Source organism: Talpa europaea, assembly GCF_964194135.1.
Source record: "Talpa europaea genome assembly, chromosome: 12".
Classification (NCBI taxonomy): Eukaryota; Metazoa; Chordata; class Mammalia; order Eulipotyphla; family Talpidae; genus Talpa; species Talpa europaea.
Genome location: NC_140079.1, coordinates 47,188,024 through 47,207,132, shown reverse-complemented (window position 1 = coordinate 47,207,132; position 19,109 = coordinate 47,188,024). Strand labels below are relative to the sequence as shown.

At 50.9% G+C, this 19,109-nt stretch overlaps 1 protein-coding gene across 1 annotated transcript; it reads right to left on the bottom strand.

Annotated features, from left to right (window-relative positions):
* Positions 1–799: 799 nt before the first annotated feature.
* Positions 800–19,109, bottom strand: COLGALT1 (collagen beta(1-O)galactosyltransferase 1; the record flags this gene model as incomplete). Its single annotated transcript, XM_084250838.1, has 12 exons — positions 18,799–19,109; positions 17,431–17,541; positions 16,768–16,885; positions 11,516–11,650; positions 9,690–9,894; positions 8,066–8,185; positions 4,684–4,760; positions 4,488–4,594; positions 4,032–4,164; positions 2,413–2,540; positions 1,246–1,452; positions 800–1,067 (listed from the first exon to the last, which is right to left on the bottom strand). Exons 1-12 carry the CDS (start codon positions 19,059–19,061, stop codon positions 800–802), a joined length of 1,872 nt encoding a protein of 623 aa, XP_084106964.1. The 5' UTR covers positions 19,062–19,109.

Genomic DNA, 19,109 nt, shown 5'->3' with positions numbered 1-19,109 from the left:
TCTGTATCCCAGCTCACATGTCAGTGATCAAGATTGCTGACTGAATAATTGTCATACTGTTTTGTATCACTATTATCAGGCACATAGTAGGTGTTCTTCAGATGTGAGGAAGAAATTGATTTAAAAATGAAAAGCACCTGTTTATCTCTATCCCCAGCATCTAGCTCAACTCCCAGCACACAGTAGGCACTTAATAAATGTGCTAAATGAAGAACTTATCTTTGTGTCACAAGTACCAGGCACATAATAGGTGCACAAAATGTGTTAGAGTAAGTGAAAATGTTTTGTTTATCCTGGATAAATTCCTGGATATTTTGTTTTGTTTATCCTGGATAAATTCCTCCAATATTCCTGGAGCCTAGACTGCTGCCCAACATACAGTAGGTACTCAATAAATACTTGAATGAATTAAAACAATATGTATTAACTAATGACTGATTCTTGGTGGGAGAATCAATAAATGCTTGATGACTGAACCAATCACTAATTGAGAAAATACTTAGGCCTCATTTACATCCATAACACAGGAACGTGGTACAGAGCAAATGCTTAGTGTTGGGCACATGTGAAGATGATAGTTAGGTCCCATGCAATCTCCCAGTGCCAAGCCCTGGCATACAACAGGTACTCCATTAATGCCTGTGTGCATATCACTGCTGAATAAGAGAAGGTTGGACACTGCCCTGTGTGGCAAGCCCCATGCAGCCTCCCAGAGGTATGCAAGGGGGCTCTACTGTCCCTGGCAAGCATGTGGAGACTGGGCTAATGATGGTTGCTTTGGTGTTTTGGCCACTGCCACTCAGAGCTCATCACGGGCAGCACTGTCCAGTGGGGACTGCAGTACATCCGAGTTCTTGGCCTCCCGGCTCAGTGCCTGCTGCTCGCGCATCTTCTGGGATTTGGCACGGTCCCAGTCGGTCTTTACATGTTCATTGTTCCACACAACTGAGGTCTCTGTGTCGCTTACATACCCGTCATCACCTGTGTAGTGTGTAGGGTAAACAAGCAGGGGCTCCACAGAGAAGGCAAGCAGGTTACGGGGAGAGAAGTGGGTCTTGTACTCGGACCTGTGGGGAGAGGGGAGAAGGCAGCAGCTGGTTAAGAGAAGGGACAAATAGAGGGAGATGTGGATTAGGAAAAAAATACCTCCCTGGATTTGCAATTCTCATGTCCCCTGCCACCCCCTACCTTGGGAAGTTACAGAGTGAGACCCCAGCCTGCCTCCCCTCTGCAACCCCCTCTCACACTGGGTGCTTGTCAAACATGACTGGCAGGAACTCGTCCACAGGCAGCATCTTGGAGAGTGGCCGGGCAGACAGCAGCTTGCGGGCACCTTGCAGAGAGATCACGTACGCCAGTGTCCAGTATGAGTAATCAGCCTCCACCAGATTCCTCACGCGGGGTACAGCCTTCTCGGGGTGTTCCACCTGCATCCGCTTCCGGCCTACATAGCTGGGGTACAAGATTGGGTCCCATCAGCCAGAGAACACTAACCCAGCAAGTCAGGGATTCTGTGAGCCTAATCAGGCCCCCAGGATGGGATCAGGCTTGGCATGTTTGGGAAGCAACGAGAAAGCCAAAATGGCTGGACCAGGCAGGGTCTGAGGTTTGCAGGGAGGATAGTGGATTATTGTCCAAGGGCACTAGGGTGTCATGGGGGAAACTGCAACAGGGGAGACTGGGATTTCTTGGACATTCTCTGAAGAGAGGAGGAAAGAAAGCAGGGCGGAGAAGGAAACTATTCTGATTCAGAAGGCCATGGGTCTGTTGGGCCAGATATATGGATACGGTGAGCAGCAGGAATGAAGGAGAGCAGGTATTGTTCATATTAATATCCAGAGTATAGGGCCCAAAAGCCAGATCAAGATACTGCATAGGAAGGGGAGAAGGAGAAAGGATGTAAAGATGGAGGGATGGGGAGAGAGGTGGAGGGAAGAAGAAACAACCAACCTATATGAGATTCCAAAGGGCTATACCAGAAATATGCTGGCCTCACTTCCACCTAGTGATGGTCGAAGACCCACCCTCCTGAGCTATCACACAACACTCAGCTGTGTCCCTGCCTGTGGTCATATTCACAAGCCCTGACCATATCCCAAGCTCCTCAGACACAGCCACAGGCTTCCAAGTCAAATCTTAGCCACATCTCACCTGTACAGGACCCAGTCAAGTTAGCCAAGTCTCTAGACTTCCAGGTCACCCTCCAAGGCCCAATCCCATCAGAAGCTGGCTGACATGGATAGGGCCCTAGCCCATGCCCCCAAGTCCTGTCTGTTTTTAGGTCCAGGGACCATAGGGCCCTCACACAGGCAACAAGTCCTCCTGCATCCTCCCAAGAGTTGACCCAACCAATTAACCTGTAAATGCCCTATGAGCTAAAGCCTCGAGCCCCATCCACAAACCCACACTCACATGAGGTCCCAGTCCAGAGACTCCCTCTCCACATCCCGCATGAGGTTCATCAGGCGCCTCTTGAAGAAGATCTCAAAGCGCAGGTCATCCTCAAAAACTAGTGATTTCTGCAGCTCCCGGTCCACAACCTGAGAAAGGAAACCCCAGCTGGGTCACCAGGAGACCAAGGTGCAGCCTGACTTTGAAGACAGTTCTACTTAAAGGCTCTGAGACACCAGGAGTAGCAAGTGCTTCCCTTCCCTCACCAGATCCAGAAGCACCTACTGGTCACCACCACCTCCTCCTTGTACACTTGGCAACAGATACCTGGTATCTGCCTGACTGCTCCTTCCACCCTGGGGCCTCATGTGGCTGGCAGCCTCCCTCTCACCCTTCAGCTCAGCTTAAAAGTCACCCACCCTTCCCAACTATGCTTCAAAGTCACCAGTTGAGGATAATTAATAGTCCTGGTCCCCTCCTATAGATGCATCTCACTTATTTCTTTTTTTATTTTTTAAAGGTTTATTTATTTAGTTTATACAAGAACCGGGGTACAGGCCAGATGCACGGGAGGGTGAGAGGATTCACCAGAGACAGAGCAGGGAACAGAACAGGCAGATTGATGAAATACACTGCTAAGGGGAGCAGCGGGTGCAACAGGAGAGGTCTGCCGCGCCATGTGGGACCCTCGCTGGCAGGCCGGGATCAAACCAGCACTGCAGGCTGGGGACAGCTTCACAGCGCTAAGCTCAACCGCCTGCGCCACCAGGGGAGGCCTCTTATTTATTTCTTTGTGATTTATTGTCAGGTTCCCATCTCCTGGGGCTGAGTTCATTGTGGGGGGCCAGCACGGTCTTGGCAGCTGTCAAGTCACTAGCAATAGCACAGACGGGTGCACAGTAGGTACTTGGCAAATTTTCCCTAAACAAATAAACTTTAGAATCTTCATGACCTCAGTCCACTGAGGTCACAACTGTCATTTGGGAAAACTGAAGCTCAGACTAGGAAGAGCTTTCCTTGCTCAAGAGTTCACCCTTCAAAGAAGCTGGGCTGGACTTGAAGTTGGGTTTTCTCTGCGTCCAGGGCTGCCTGGATACCAGAGCCTCTGGCCCAGGCCATCCATGCTGACTCTTAGAAAAGGAGGGCAAACTAGTGAGCATCCATTGCCTCCAACTTGATGCCACTGCCCAGGTACCTTCACTCCCTACATCCAGACGTCCTCTCTGCCTCACACCTGATGACCCCAGGTTAAATCCGGCCTGGAATCCTCGCCCATGATAGCCTTTTCACCCAAGAGTGGTTGACAAGCCCCTGGGCTAATGGGGCACCTCCAGCATGGGGTCCACATTGGTCAATGTCACCATGGCTGTTACTTTCATCAGCAAAATTGGAGCACACACTCCAGGCTCCAAAGACATTTGACAGCGGTTGAGCAAGGAGAGAACTTGCCTAAGGTTCCAGAGCCCCAGACCCCACCTGTTCCAGAAGCTGGGCTCCCCTCCTCTGCCTCCAATTCCAGTTTTCACCATCTGTACAATGAGGGACTATAGCTGCCCCACCCAATATTCAGTGAACAGTTTAGGGTTGTCATTCCCTAAAGGAGACTGTTTGCCTCCCTAAATCACCCCCCAAGAACCCACCTCCTTCCAGATGTTGTAGTGGCTGAGGAAGCAGCCCAGCTCACCCTTGGTGAGGGGCCGACCGTGGTAGGGATCCCGGTAACCTGGCAGCATCTGAATGCCCAGTGCCTCCACCTGGCTAGTGTTCATGGCCCTAGAAAAGGTAAAGGAGGGGGTCCCTTGAAGAGCCGTTCTGCTGGGAAGTCTACCATTAGTGCCCCCCACCCCCATCTCCTGTTGTCAGCATCCCACATGGCCCTAGGCGGTGGCCCGGCCAACCAGCCAGGATATGGCGAACACGCAGACCTGCCAGACCCCTGCCCAGGGTCAGACTCACTTCCCGTCTACAGCCTCCACCCTGTAACCTGTGCAGGTCTGCTCCTATCTCCCTGCTCCCAAATGACTCACTTGGCACACGCAGTCTCCACTAGTGTGGCCTATACCCAGTGTGACCATCATCCCCATTTTCACACTCACTTGCCATCCACCGCCTCCACCAGCCGGCACTCGATCCCCTGTGCCTGCAGAGCCCGTAGCATGCGCTCCCGCCGGTCCAGCCGCCGCTTCAGGTTGATCATGAAGACCTGGGGCCCAAAGCCTCCATGGGACCCTCCATTGGTCTCTCCATCAGACCCTCCAGCCTCCACCCGCCCCCCAGGGAAGGTCTGCCCACCTCGTCAAAGCCCATCTTGTCCGGCGTGGCAGTGGGCACAGAGATGAACCGGGAGGGTTCCACAGGAGGGTGTTTCACTGCAGGGCAGAGAGGAGAGGTTGCTGGTATCCTGGGGACTTCCTGCTCTCCCCAGTGCCCATTCCCCACACCCCTGTGGTTCCCTATCACCCCAACTCCCCGGTCTCTTCTGCCTATCTGCAGTACAGACACCAGGTCTGTTCACTCCCACTGGATTCCCAGTGCTCCGCACAGGGCTCAGAGCACAGCAAGAGTCAGTGATCACCCACAGAATAAACGAGAATAAACAAGGTAGAGCGCCAAGTGACTTTGATTGATCTGGGCTGTGGCTTTCCTTCTCTACACGATGGGCTTAATAAACCTCCTAGAACAGATGCTCTGAAGTCACAAATGCTGTCATGGGCTGACTTGTGACCAATCTCCCAAAAAAGACCTGTTGAAGTCCTAACCCTTGGTAGGGGATGTGACCTTATTTAGAAATATGGTGTGTACAGAGGTAGTCAAGCTAAAATGAGTTCATTAGCGTAGGTCCTAATTAATGACTGGGATCCTTATAAAAGTGGGAGATTTGGACTTAGAGATACCCACAAGGGTAGATGTGAGAAGACATGGGCAGGAGGCGGCCGAGTGACTGGTGGGACGTGTCTACAAGCCAGCGTGTGACAGGACTCAGAGTGGTGGTGACTGTTGCCTTTGGCTGTTGTGGGTGACACTCAGACTATAGCCCTGGGCCTCCGACACATCCTTAACAATTTCTCGCAGGAAGATGGAATCCATGTTGGACATGAGCCCAGTGCGGCTCCTGCCCACCCACCAGGCCAGCCCAGAAAAGCTCCACATGGCAGGGAATGTGCCGTTCACCTTGTCAAGAATTAAGGCCCTGCATGAGCTTAAGGAATAGACACAGGCCCCTCTGTCTAGGAGGGAACTAGAGGCCCAGAACCATCTCAGTACCTCCCACTTCCCAGCCGGGGTTCCCCCAGTGCACCATGTGCCGGGCTTCTCCCCTCCCTGTACAGGGTCCTGCCCAGCTCTGATCACCCCCACTGCCCTCTTCAGAGTAGCATGAGGTACCAGGGCAGGCTTTTGGGTACCAGAACCCAGGTTTAAATCCTAGGTGTCCTGCCCAAAGAGAAGTGTGGCTTTGCCCCAGTTCCTGGAGGCAGACATCTTTGGCCATGCAGCAAGGCCAGGGAAAGGCTCTGGTGGCTGGGGGTTCAGAGACTGGGAGCTGCATGAAAATGCTGCCCCTGAATGCAAGTCCACTTCTATGGAAAGGGCAAAGGCTAGCAGCTGATGGAATAGGGACGGGGTGGGGGGTGCCCAGGGCAGGTGATCTGCAGACCGGGATATAAAACAATCATCACGGTGCACAGGTTGTCACCACGTATGCTACAGCTCAATAAAGGTGACTTATACCAAGACAGTTTACAGGACCAACTGGGAAAGACACCCCATCACCCATGAGCACATGGGCAAGGAAGCAAGTTGTAGGATTTCCAGCACACAGGGATGCCACCTTGTACTTTTCCACAGAGTGAGATTTTATCATTAAGAAGATTTCTAAACACATGAAAAATCACATGGACAGTCTAGGTCTAGGTCCCCACACACGGGTGGACAGCTCTGATCACCCCCACTGCCCTCTTCAGAGTAGCATGAGGTACCAGGGCAGGCTTTTGGGTACCAGAACCCAGGTTTAAATCCTAGGTGTCCTGCCCAAAGAGAAGTGTGGCTTTGCCCCAGTTCCTGGAGGCAGACATCTCTGGCCATGCAGCAAGGCCAGGGAAAGGCTCTGGTGGCTGGGGGTTCAGAGACTGGGAGCTGCATGAAAATGCTGCCCCTGAATGCAAGTCCACTTCTATGGAAAGGGCAAAGGCTAGCAGCTGATGGAATAGGGACGGGGTGGGGGGTGCCCAGGGCAGGTGATCTGCAGACCGGGATATAAAACAATCATCACGGTGCACAGGTTGTCACCACGTATGCTACAGCTCAATAAAGGTGACTTATACCAAGACAGTTTACAGGACCAACTGGGAAAGACACCCCATCACCCATGAGCACATGGGCAAGGAAGCAAGTTGTAGGATTTCCAGCACACAGGGATGCCACCTTGTACTTTTCCACAGAGTGAGATTTTATCATTAAGAAGATTTCTAAACACATGAAAAATCACATGGACAGTCTAGGTCTAGGTCCCCACACACGGGTGGACAGAAAATGCAGTTTTCACTGGACCATGAAGCAGGATGTGCACACATATTCATGTGTCACTCAGCAACAGGGACTTGTGCTGAGAAATGTGTTGTTAGGTGACTTTGTCTTGGTGTGAACATCACAGTAAAATCACACCAACCTCTAAGGTACAGTCACAAGAGGACAGGATGCAATTCCATCTTTAGCCACCAAGGGGAGCCCCCACACAGGGAACCTTCTAGAAACAGATTAGGGTGGGAAACAGGCCAAGGGCCCAGTCCCTGCAACCCCTCCCTGTCTGCACAGTGGGAGGGCTTCAAGGAGATGTGTGTGGTCAGCAGGAATGGCCTATTCACTCTGAACACACTGACCAGAGGAGGCCCCTCCTCAAACAGCAATGTGGAGGCAAGGCTACCACTGAGAAATCACCCTGTCTCCAGACCCACCAGAAGGATGACTGTTAGTTGAATAACAGAATTATTTGAATGGGTATTAGAAAAATAAGAGTTTGCAGTGATGGCAAAAATGTGTCAATTCCTGTTTTAGATAAACGAATTCAAGTGGGAAAAAAAAAGTATCTGCTTAATATAAATATTAAATAAATAGTAGGTCTGGGGTTTGGTAGGGGCACAAATGAGGAAAAGGTCTGAAATGGCCACGTCCCAGACATGTATGTGATGATTCAGCAGTGAAAACCTGCTGCCCTCAGCGCTCCCACATCCTCCCATGCTCCCGATGGCCCCCCAGGAAAAGGCAGGCTCCTCAGTCCAGTCTGAGGCCCTGCCTGTTAGCCATGCACAGTTTACCAGCCCCACTTCTGTCCGGCAAACCTTGCCTGGTCCTGAGCTCATGTTCCCTCCAGATTCTCTAGCCTCTGAGCAAGTCCCCTCCTACTACAATCCTCTTTCTGGTTAACTCCTACTGACTTAGCACCTTAATGCCACCTCCCCCAGAAAGCTGACCCTAATTGCTCCAGCACACTATGCACAGATGCCTGTAAGTCAGTGCTCTGTGAGCACAGGGACAACCATCCACCTTGCTCACATCAGGTCCTCAGAGCCCAACAGAGAGACCGGCACACAGCAGACACTCTGTTCCTGGGATGGAGACCCGATGACAGAGAAAGGAAGGCAACTGGGCCCTCCTGGGTTGGCACAGGTGGACTCACCCATGACCTCCAGCTGCACATGCATGAAGCTCTCAGCCTCATCCTGGAGGGTGCTGTGGGCACGCAGTGGCACAGGCAGGAAGCCGTATACCTCCTTGTTGCAGACATACATCTGGATCTCTGGGCAGGGCAAACAACAGTGGAGATTAAAAAGAGATCAATGGATAGCAGTAGCCACTTCCTACCAGCAGTGTCAAGCTCACAGTCTCACTGGGACCACAGCCTACAAAAGCCAACAGTTGCAGGCACAGCAAGATCCCTCAGCACTACATGAGGAGCTGGAGCCAGAACAGGGGTTCACCTTGTGCCGGCAGGCTGTAGGTTAAATACATACTGGGTGCTCCCAGGGCCTGTACAGAGATGAGAAATCAGAAATAACCCAGAGGCCACCAGGCAAGATGATGGAAAACTCTGGAACTATTAACAAATGTTGGCCCCTGCAGGAGTCTGTGACAAAGCAAACCACAAAACAGGGAGTGAATAGTAAAAATGTACTTTTGTGCACAAAAAGGAGATGCAATTGGACAAAACATTAGTAACAACACATCCTTCTGTACTAACCATTTTTGAACAGTTTAAATTTGTATCATGAGTGCCTATTTTTTCTTAAATGAAAAACTCCTTGATGCCCTTTTCATTTTAATTGGGTAACTTCTGTAAAGTACCAGATGGCAAATATTTTAGGCTGTGGGCCAGATGGTTCTTCTCATAGACTCAGTTCTGCTGTGGCAAAAGTATTCAACATTTAAGTGAAAGGGAGTGGCTTCGAGCCAATGAAACTTCATTTACAGGTACTGAAATTTGAATGTCATATAATTTCCAGGTATTATGTAATCTTTTTATCTTTTCCAACTATTTTAAAATGTAAGTCTTTCTTAGCTTGTGGCACTGCAAGAAAAGATGGCGGGCTGAGTTTGGCCCATAGGCAATTGTTTTCCAACCCTCACAGGTCCACATTTGGCTATGTTCACTTTCTCTCTAAAATGCTATCCCCCTAATTACACAATTAATATATGCTCAACTCCAGAAAAGTAGGAGGATATATGAAAATACTGAGAGGTATATAACCTTCAATAAAGAGGTTTTATTGGGCCTCCCTGGTGGCGCAAGGGGTTAAGCATAGCACTGTGAGGCTGTCTGCAGCCTCTGCAGCACCGCGTTCAATACCTAGCCAGCCAAGGAGCAACCCACATGGCACACAGACCTCTCCTGTCTCTCCCACTGCTCCCCTCAGCAGTGTATTTCAGTCTGCCTGTTCTGTTCCCCACTGTCTGGGGGATCCTCTCACCCCCCACACCTCTGGCCTGTACCCCAGCTCTTGTATGCATAAATAAATAAATCTTTATAAATAAATAAATAGGTTTTATTTAAAGACCTTGGGAGAAAAAAAAAAGGCCCCAGGAGTGAAGCAGGCTACCAATGCCAAAGCAGACATCATCTGAGCACCTGGATCCACCCATACCTGAAGCCATCCCTACACCATGCAGTTCTGATTCTGTGACCCTTGGCTTCTGTGGGCTACTTGCACTTGCTCAGCAGATGAAACCTTCCAATTCATTCATTCATTCAACAACCTTCCAATTCATCCCCATGATGGCAACTCCCGCCCCTGCCATGCACTCACCTGCCTGCTTACAGGAAAATGCAAAAACGATGATGTCATCAAAGGACCACGTGTAGTCAGGGTGCGGAGGGTAGAACGCCAAGTTCCGGGATGCTGTCTTCCTCAGGTCAATTAGAAAGGTTGAGTGCACCATGGGAACCGCAAAGCAGCCCCGGCGGTCCCTTTTGCGGATGGGGATATAGGCAGGCGTGCGCTTGTAGTAACCCTGCAGAAGGAGGCAGAGTTCTCCGTGGGGTTCCCTAGTGTGACGCTGTGGTCTGGCGCCACTGTAGGACAGCAAGACCCAGCACCAGCTCTGACTGTGTGGGCAGCCCTGAGCTCTGGAGGCTGCTGCTCTCCAAGCCCCAGCCTGAGTCATGAGGGGTTGTAGCAAACAAAAGGAAAGAGCTTCCCACTGCAGACCTAGCTACACACTTCAGATCAGAAAGAAAGCACGTGAAGGAGGAAATCAAAAAGCTTAAAAAGGGTCTATAATGTACAAACCTTTGATTTGTTCTTTGATTGAACATTAGAAGCACGACTTCAAGAAGTATGGGGAAAATATTCTAGAATTTTAAAAGCTTCTGGAACAACCTAAAGTTGACCTCTCTCTTCCCCATACCCTGTACAAATTGGAATTGCTAGTGTATGACAACTAAATTTCGATTACAATAACAAACACCGAATTATTCACTTTCAAATGGCAAATTTTATCCTGAAGAATAGAAAAGCAGTTCGCGCCATGAAAGCAGAATTGTGTGCTTCATCCAATCAAATGTGATGAGTGATACTCGGAGTTGATTTTATCCTTGTACATGTTCAGGACAGTGGCTCTTACAATCATGCTAAACATGTATTCTCATTAGAAAATGTTCAGTGCAGAAAAGGATGAAATAATTTGACTGGGACATGACAGAAGCTGTAACTGGGACAGACGTAACTGTAAGAAACCAATTAAAAGCAAATTCTACAAAACCTTATCAGCTAACTATAAAGAAGGAGGTATATATATAATTACAGGTATATATTTAGATACCTGTAATTTATCTGAGATAAACACAAATAATTTTTTAGTGTAAGCATGTCCAATATTTTTCTTTCATCTTAGCATACATAGGCATAGGTAATTAGAAATAATTCAAATTTAACTGGGTGTCCTGTGGATCTTTTTTGTCAATTTTTTAATTGTGGAAAGAACAAATATTTATGCATCTCCTAGATGCATAAATAAATAAATAAATAGGTTTTATTTAAAGACCTTGGGAGAAAAAAAAGGCCCCAGGAGTGAAGTCAACTACCAATGCCAGGGCAGAACAAAGAGAGTAGGAATAGGATGGGATGGTGTCTGGCATAGATCACCCAGCCCCTTCCCTCTGACACTACATCTCCCTTCATTCCCCCAGCTTTGCATGTAATCTCTGCCTCAACCCTGGTATGGACTTGTGGCCTGACCAATTGGAGCTGGAATTTTCCTGTCTTCAGTACTTGGTGCAGCGGGGAGAAAAGTGAGTAACAGTCATTCAGAAGGGATTTTGAGTGGATGTTGCTGGGATCAAGCCCCAGGAATGATCTGAAAATGAAGCCAACCAAGGACCAAGGGAAGAGAAGGACACTGTCTAGACACCTGGATCAAGCTGTGTCCTATCCTGCCACCACCACTTCTTAACTGTGTGAGCTTAGGCAAGCCATACCCTCTCTCTGTATTTCTACTTTCCCTCAGTAATAGGAAGGGGGGTTGAGGGGAGAATACAATCATGAATCCCTTTAACTCTGTGCATAGCTTCCAAGTACTCCACCCAGGCCCCACCACCCCGAAGGCTCCTGCCTGAGCTGGGCAGCTTCCTGACCTGGGAGGTCATCCCACACCAGAAGTTGGAGTATGCAGCCCGGGAATCCAACATGGGGGCCACCACGGTTTTGTTCTCAGCCATGAGCAGGGTCAGCGTGTCAGGATTGAGAATCAGGTTGTCCGCATCCATGAACTGCAAAACATATGACATGGCATCAGCATGGGCCACCAGAGTGATCCAGGTTGAGCCACAGCTCAGATCTACTAGGACAAAGGCCTGACACCTCGGGGTCTAGGCACCAGGACTAGCACATGGGCCCTGAAAGCCACCTAGCTCAGTCTTCAATAATAAGCCAAGTTCACACAACCAAATATACCCAGTAGCAAGAGAAGGGACCACCCAGAACACGAACAGACACCACAGCAGCACACACATGGCTCCATCTATGGGGACTTTAGAAATGGGCAGTGCAGGTCAGTGAGGACAGTCATGGCAGAGGTCACCTGCATGGGGAGAATCTGGGATGGACACGCTTATTTCTATGTGAGTTAGATGCCAATAAAATAAATTAAAAAAAAACCAACAGGATCTTTACATAAGCTGATTTTTTTCCTTGGATGTTGGGGTTAAAAAAAACTCATTTGTTACTGCAAAGAAAAAAATCTAGGAGGAAACTTGGTATCAACCCATAACCAGAGTCACCATGGGGAGAGGGAGGGGTGCTGCTGGTCCTCCCAAATCCATATGTCACCAACACCTTCCAGACAGACCCACTGGGATGCTCGCTGCATTGTGGATCTTTCTTGTCAATTTTTTTTAAGTGTGGAAAGAACATTTACCATGAGATCTATTCTCTTAATAAAACTTTAAGCCTTACAATATGCAAAGGTTTTTTTAATGGTGCATTTTATATTATGAGAATTGCCATCAAAAAAGATAGTAGGCAACAGGATGGGACGGGCACAACCTGAAGTCCAGCAGCAGCGAATCAGGTAGAGAAGTTCTGGCCCTTTCCAATGCAGAACAAAATGTCAGCAGAGAATCGTGCCACAGAAAGCCAGGAGGCAAGTGTCAGAGGGGCCCATGAAGTCAGCACAGGACTGAAAATGGACCTATCTGATTGGAGCGCCTATGGGCAACAACCAGGTTCCAGCTTGCACTAGTGCCAAAGGGGTTCCTGGTGTTCGGGTCTGAAGCCTCCGTACTGGTCAGGTCAGCCAGCACCAGTTACATAGCTGGCACTGTAAATGGACCAGTCTGATGGGAGCTCCCACTGGTGCCAACCAGGATTGAAAGGCAGGCACTCTGAAGAGCACAGAGTCAGGCTCCAGTCAGGTTAGTCCAGACTCTCCCAGGAAAACTCTGTAGCGGTGTAACCGGGTCCCTGTGCTCTGGCACCGTTCCATACCAGGCCTGACCTGCCTCCAACATCACCTGCTGAATGACACCACTGGCCCTGTCTAGGTGTCCCTACAGGAGCTGTTTGCTGTTGGCTTTATGGCCAGCATCTCCAAGAGCTAGCACACTGACCCCTGTGCTGTTGCCCTTGGCGCTAACTGGTCTGGTGTCCAGTGCTGCTGTCTTGGCCTTTGGATTGTGGTCGCTGACTACTGTGATGCCACCTCTAGCGAGACCTTCGCAAAGACCTTTGAGATCTTTGCATCAATCTGTTTCAAACCACAGCCGGACCAGTGCTACGGCCTCTGGCTCTGCCTCTAACACTTTCCTTTCTCCCAACTTCTCTCACTCTCTTTCCCCTTTGTAAATAAGCCATGTTGTTGTTGAACCCTGAGCCTGTGCTGTATCTGGCCATCGAGGTTGTAAGTGCACAGCTGAGAACCCACCAACCGTGGCATCGGCCTCCCCAGCTGTGTGTGGTTTCACAAGGACACTGCTGCCTACCAGGATGTGAAAACACACAGGTCTTGGTATGTGGCACAGCTATTAAGAGGTGGGTGCTTTTTCTTAATGTATCTGGTCCTCAAACAAGTTCTTGTTACCCACTGCGTGGAATGTTTAGATCTTTGGAATGTTTAGATCACTTGCCTTACAACAATGGCAAAAAGTGGAACTCCAGGCTTCCCTAGCAACATGGAATGGCATTCCTGAGGGTAACCCTCAGCTGGACAGGGGGGGTGGCAATCCCTGGGGATAAACCATGTGGTGGGGTAGTGTTCCCAGGCCAGCCTCTGCACACATTTGGATCTATGACCTTTGACTGCATATGTAGTAAAACAGCCAGAACAAGCTACTCCTAAGTGTACAACAAGAGAACTGGACACGGGCACTCAGACAAACATCTGCACACCCATGTTTGCAAACACATAACCCACAACAGCCTGACGGTGAGGACAACCCGCGTGCCCATTGCTGATGAAGCATGAATTCAATGTAGCCCATTGATATGGTGGAGTATCACTCAGCTGGGAAAAGGAGGGAAGCCCTGACACACGCTCCAAAGTGAATGAACTGAAAACTTGACGCTGAGTGAGAGGCCAGACACAAAAGGCCACACGGGGTGTGAAAAATCCAGAATAAGCGAGTAGATAGATAGTGGATTAGTGGTTGTCAGTGACTGCTCAGGGGAGGGGGGTCTCCTTTTGGGGTGATGGAATGTTCTGGAACTAGATAGAGGTGGTGGGTGCACATCATAATGAATGTACTTAACACCCCTGAATTGTTCCTTTAAAACTTAATTTTCTGTTTTGTGAAATTGTCCCTCAATTAAAAACCACAAAAACAAAAACAAAAACAAAAAAACAGCCAGACGGTCAGTCTCTCTGGGAGGTAAGATTACAAGTTTGTGTTTTTTTCTTTTCTTAAGCCTCTCATTTTTTTCTTGTATGTTTTCTTACAAGTAATGCCCACAATGTTTGTAAAAAGAAGAGAGGACTTTTTAATACTAATTTAAGCCTGTTAAGACAAATGAGTTCACATTCTAATGCGGATTTCCAAAGTCCCCACTTACAAAAATATATGGCTATATCAAAAGCTTCTTTGAGTTTTAAACTAGCACCTTGAGTTCCACCCAGATTTGCAGAGGGAAAAGTGGTGAAAACCTTCCAACCTCAAACAAGGGAAGCAGACAAGGTAGGCCTGTGCTAGGTCCAGCAGGCCCATCCCACCAGACAGGCTGCTACCTCCTTCTTTAAGCCTCCAGGGGACCTTCTGTAAATGGTCTTGTAAGGCACTAACTCACGGGTTCCTCGGAGAGCCTGCCCCATCCCGCCCCTTCCCAGGGCACAGCCCCTTCCTCCCCACAGGGTGTGTGGTCTGCTGGGCTCTCTCATGTCCAGTCCCCAAGCAGGGCCCGTTACCTCCGCCTCAGAAGGCATCCTGACCCCGCCTGCCTTTCTCTACCCTGGCTTCCTGCTGTCCCTACTCCTGATGTGACAACTTTGCTCCCCACAGCAGTAGCAGAGGTTTCTGAAAATCATCAATCAGAACATCCCTCCCCTGCTCACAGACACCCTCCTTTGGTCCCCATTACCCTCAGAGTAAAAGCCTGGTGCCCCTTAGTATCACCCTCTCCATCTCTCCAGCCATCTGGCATCCTTTCCAGTCTTTGGACACTCCAAGTTTGCCCCCTGCCTTGTTCCCTCAGCCTCAGACACTGTCCCCGAGCCCTACCAAAGCTGCTGCTTTTGCTCCTTCCAGTCTTGACTTGGCTCCCCTCCTAAGGGTTACCCCCACTCCTGCATGTTCATCACCCCCATCCTGGTTATGCCATCTGTCATATTGGTTAAATGGTGTTCTCCCCAAATTATGTTGATGTCCTAAGCCTTGGAATCCGACTGTGACCCTATCTAGAAATAGGGTCTCTGCAGATGTAATTAAAATGGAAATTAAGGGGCCTCCCCAGTGGCGCAGTGGTTGAGCGCTGGGTTGCGAAGCTGCCTGCGGCCTCTGCGGCACCGGTTCGATCCCCGGCTGCTCCCCGGCCACCGGAGGAGGGTCCCACATGGCGCCCAGACCTCTCCTGCCGCCCGCTGCTCCCCTCAGCAGTGTACTTCGGTCCTTCTGCCTGCTCTGCTCCCCGCTCTGGCTCTGGTGAATTCTCTCACCCTCCCGTGCTTCTGACTGTACCCAGTGCATGTATAAAACAAAAACAAAACAAACAAACAAACAAAAAAAACAAATAAATAAATAAAAAACATGCCTCTATAAAAAAATAAAATAAAATAAAATAAAATGGAAATTAAGGTGGGCTCATGCCAGAGCAGGTTGGGCCTTCTAATAAGAGGGGAAACAGAGAGAAGTCCATGTGACCAGAGAGACAGAGACTGGGGTGATGTGGCCACAACACAAGGACACGTGGAGCTCCCGGAAGCTGGAAGTGGCAGGACATCTCCCATCTTAGGCCCTCCAGAGGGAACACGGCCCTGGACACATGGATTTCTGACTACAGCCTCCAGAACTATGAGGAGTGAACTTCGGTACCTTAAGCCCTTCGCGTGGGTGTTTTGTTCTGATGGCCCAGGATTGTGGGATAACACCAGCTGCCTTTCTTTAGCTGCCACGCTGCACTAGCTGCATCTGGACTTCCTGTCTGGTTCCTAGTGACACCTACTTTTCCTGGGTCACTAGGAAGGTGGGTCAGCCTGTATTGATTCTTACCATACCCACAGGGCCGAGCACAGTGAGTGGCTTGTAGGTATATATTGACTGGTAAATAAAGCAGGGACAGGCTCCAGTTCAGAGCCCAGCATGCAGACAGAAACCCACCACAGGGATAGGCTGGCATGACTGCATCCAACCTCCATGGAGGGCCAGGCTCGGTGCCCACTCTCTCCCCATCGGCACGAGAGGGCAGGAGCACGCCCAAGTCATGAGGAGGGGAGACAGGAACCTGCAGCAGGCCTGGGACCTGTGGCACTAGTCCAAACATTATTGTGTCCAATAGACTCAACTGTCCCCTTCCTCCCAGAGGCAATGGTCGCCCAGGAGGAGGAAGCGAAAATGAGGCCTCAGCAGCTCAGTGTCCCCAAGACTCCCAACCCTATTCCTGTGTTTCTCAGAAATCACCTGGGAGCACCATCATGGGCTGCGAAGACTTGGTGTCACTGTGACTGTGGCCAAGGTGAGAGAATCCAAATGTCCAGGACGGCTAGAGATACAGGAATCCACCTGTTCTTCATGATAAAGGACCCAGGCACCCCCATCAAATCCCAGCACCCCTACTTACCAGCTGTCACCTCTGGTAACTCAGACCCCCCCTCAGAGTCTCCGTTTCCCTTTCTGGGAAACAGGGTTTTAAGGTTCCTCTTCACACACCCTGACCTCCCACTGTGATCCACTGGCCAGCTTACCAGGATGTAATCAGCCCACATGTCCCGGGCCGCCTTCAGAGCCGCTTGGCGCAGCTTCATGACATGCTCGTAGCGCGAGTCAGACCAGTGTTTGGGGCCCTCTTCATCCGGGTAGGACCTGTGCAGAGGCAGCAGTGACACAGGAGGCATGGGGTACTGAGAGAGCCCGGAGAGGGGTGGTCAGAGAAGGCTTCCTGGAGGAGGGGATATAAAAGCTGCACCTCAAGGCTAAGAAGCAAGAGGAGAAAACAGAAGCAGGAAGAATGTCCTGGGCACCAGCACAGCACGAACAGAGGCCCAGAGGGAAGGGGCCTTTAACACCAAGTAGGGTCACTCCTGAGGGCCTGAGGAGCCCCTGGGAGAACACACAGAGCAGAAGAAACCTGGAACCTGTCCCCCCAGATATGGAATCTGGGAACAAAGCAATGGGTGTCTACTAGAAAGACAAGGGGTGAGGGAACTCTAGGTAGAGGGACTGACAGGGGCAAAGGTCAGGTGAATAGTTTAGTTAGGGCCTGCTGGTGAAGCTGAGGGCTGGGTCAGAGTAGCCAGTGCCAGAAGAGCTGGTGTCCCATCCCAGGGCAATGGGGAGCCAAAGAGATGTGTGAAATGGGGTTCAGCCAAGTCTGACTTGAGGGGTTTGGGGCAGAGCCTGGTACTCACCTGGGATCCTCTGCTGGCCGCCATTCCACAGAGTGGTATAAACTCTTCACGGCCACCAGCCACTCCCGCAGCACAGCTGACGTGTTGTCTGCATTGTGGTCTGTGGCCACCCTGTGGGCAGAGACAGGCAGTCAGCAAGTGGGAAAACTGAGGCAGGACAGGGCAGCAGAGAAGCAACCTGGGCTCTGCACCTCAGCTTGGCTTCCTATTAGCTACACAGCCCTGGGCAGATACTTCCCTCTCAGTGCCTCAGTTTCCTCGTCTTCAGGAGCAAAGACAGGACCCACTTCACCGGGTTGCAGAAGGCATTAAATAAACTAATTTTGGAAAAAGCATTAGGAGCTCTGAACACTGTTGAGCATCTAAGATCTCATAACCAGCTTTGTACTAAATGTGCACAATTCAATAAAAGTCATTTGCCCCATTCCATCCTCCCGGAGCCTCTGAGCTACACTGTCTCACAATGGGCTTTGGTTACTCATTCACTCAATCAATATTTCTTATGCATGGCGCAGCTTAAATTGTCCAGGCTGGGAGTCTGGGGTGAAGGGAAAGGGGCATTTGGGAGAGTCTATTTAACCATGGAGTCAAGAGCTGTACTGCCAAATGAACTGTCACTAAGTCAACAAGGAGAGCAGTGGTGACAGCATGACAATAACAGCTCTGGACACTGAGCGCCAGGCCAAGGGCTTTACACCCATTAACTGGTTAATCTTCACAGACAACCCCAACCAGATGAGGAACCTGAGGCAGGAAGCCAAAAGTCATCAGTCAGACTTCATGGTTCTGCCCGCCGCCCTGGGCCATGGACGCCATCTGATTCCAAACCCCCTCCGCGCGCAATCAGTCTGAATCAGGCTGGGGTCAGGGGCCCCTGCAGCAGCAGCCGCGAAAGACTCAGTCAGTAGACATGCAATGCAGCTGCTCTCCCATGGGAACTCTTCCTTGGAGTTAGGAGTGCTCTGAAGGTGGGAGAGAGGGTTAGTGTCCCGGGTTGGCACCGGCCCTGAGCTGGACACTCTCTACAACAGCCGGTTCCAGACCTACCAGAAGAGAAGGGTGGAGGCGGGTGGGGGTGTGCAGCAGGCTAGGCAGTGACTCAACCCTCCCTAAAGGGGGCAGCAGGCAGAGCAGGGGCCCTGCCGATCCTAAGGAGGTGGTGAGGGAGGATGGAGAGCAAGAAGAGGGCTCGCGTGGGTTTGGACCACCCGATGGGGACAGCAGGCAGAAGCACATGTGGGTCCATCCCCATGGGGACAGCAGGGAGGGCACATGCGTGTGCCCGCCCCACGGGGACAGCAGGCAGGGAAAGGAACAGTGGGCCCGCGAGATGCGGCAGCAGGCCGGACGCGGGCCGGCAGCGCTCACCATAGCGCGGTGCGCTCCCGTGGGTGCCGAATCCGCTCCAGCGCGCCCAGGGTGGCAGGCAGCGCGTGGGCCGCGTTCCGCGCCAGCAGCGCAATGAGCACTCGCGGCGCCTGCAGCGGCGATTCCGGGCTCCAGCGCTCCTCGGGGAAGTAGGCGGCGGCGCCCGGCGGGCCCCCAGGAGGTGGCAGCGCCAGCAGCAGCAGCAACAGCAGCGCGGGGAGCGGCCGCCCGCGCCGCCGGAACACGCGTGGGACCACCGCCATCGCGCCACGCGTCGCCTTTAAGCCGCTTTTATGCCGGCGGATGCGGGC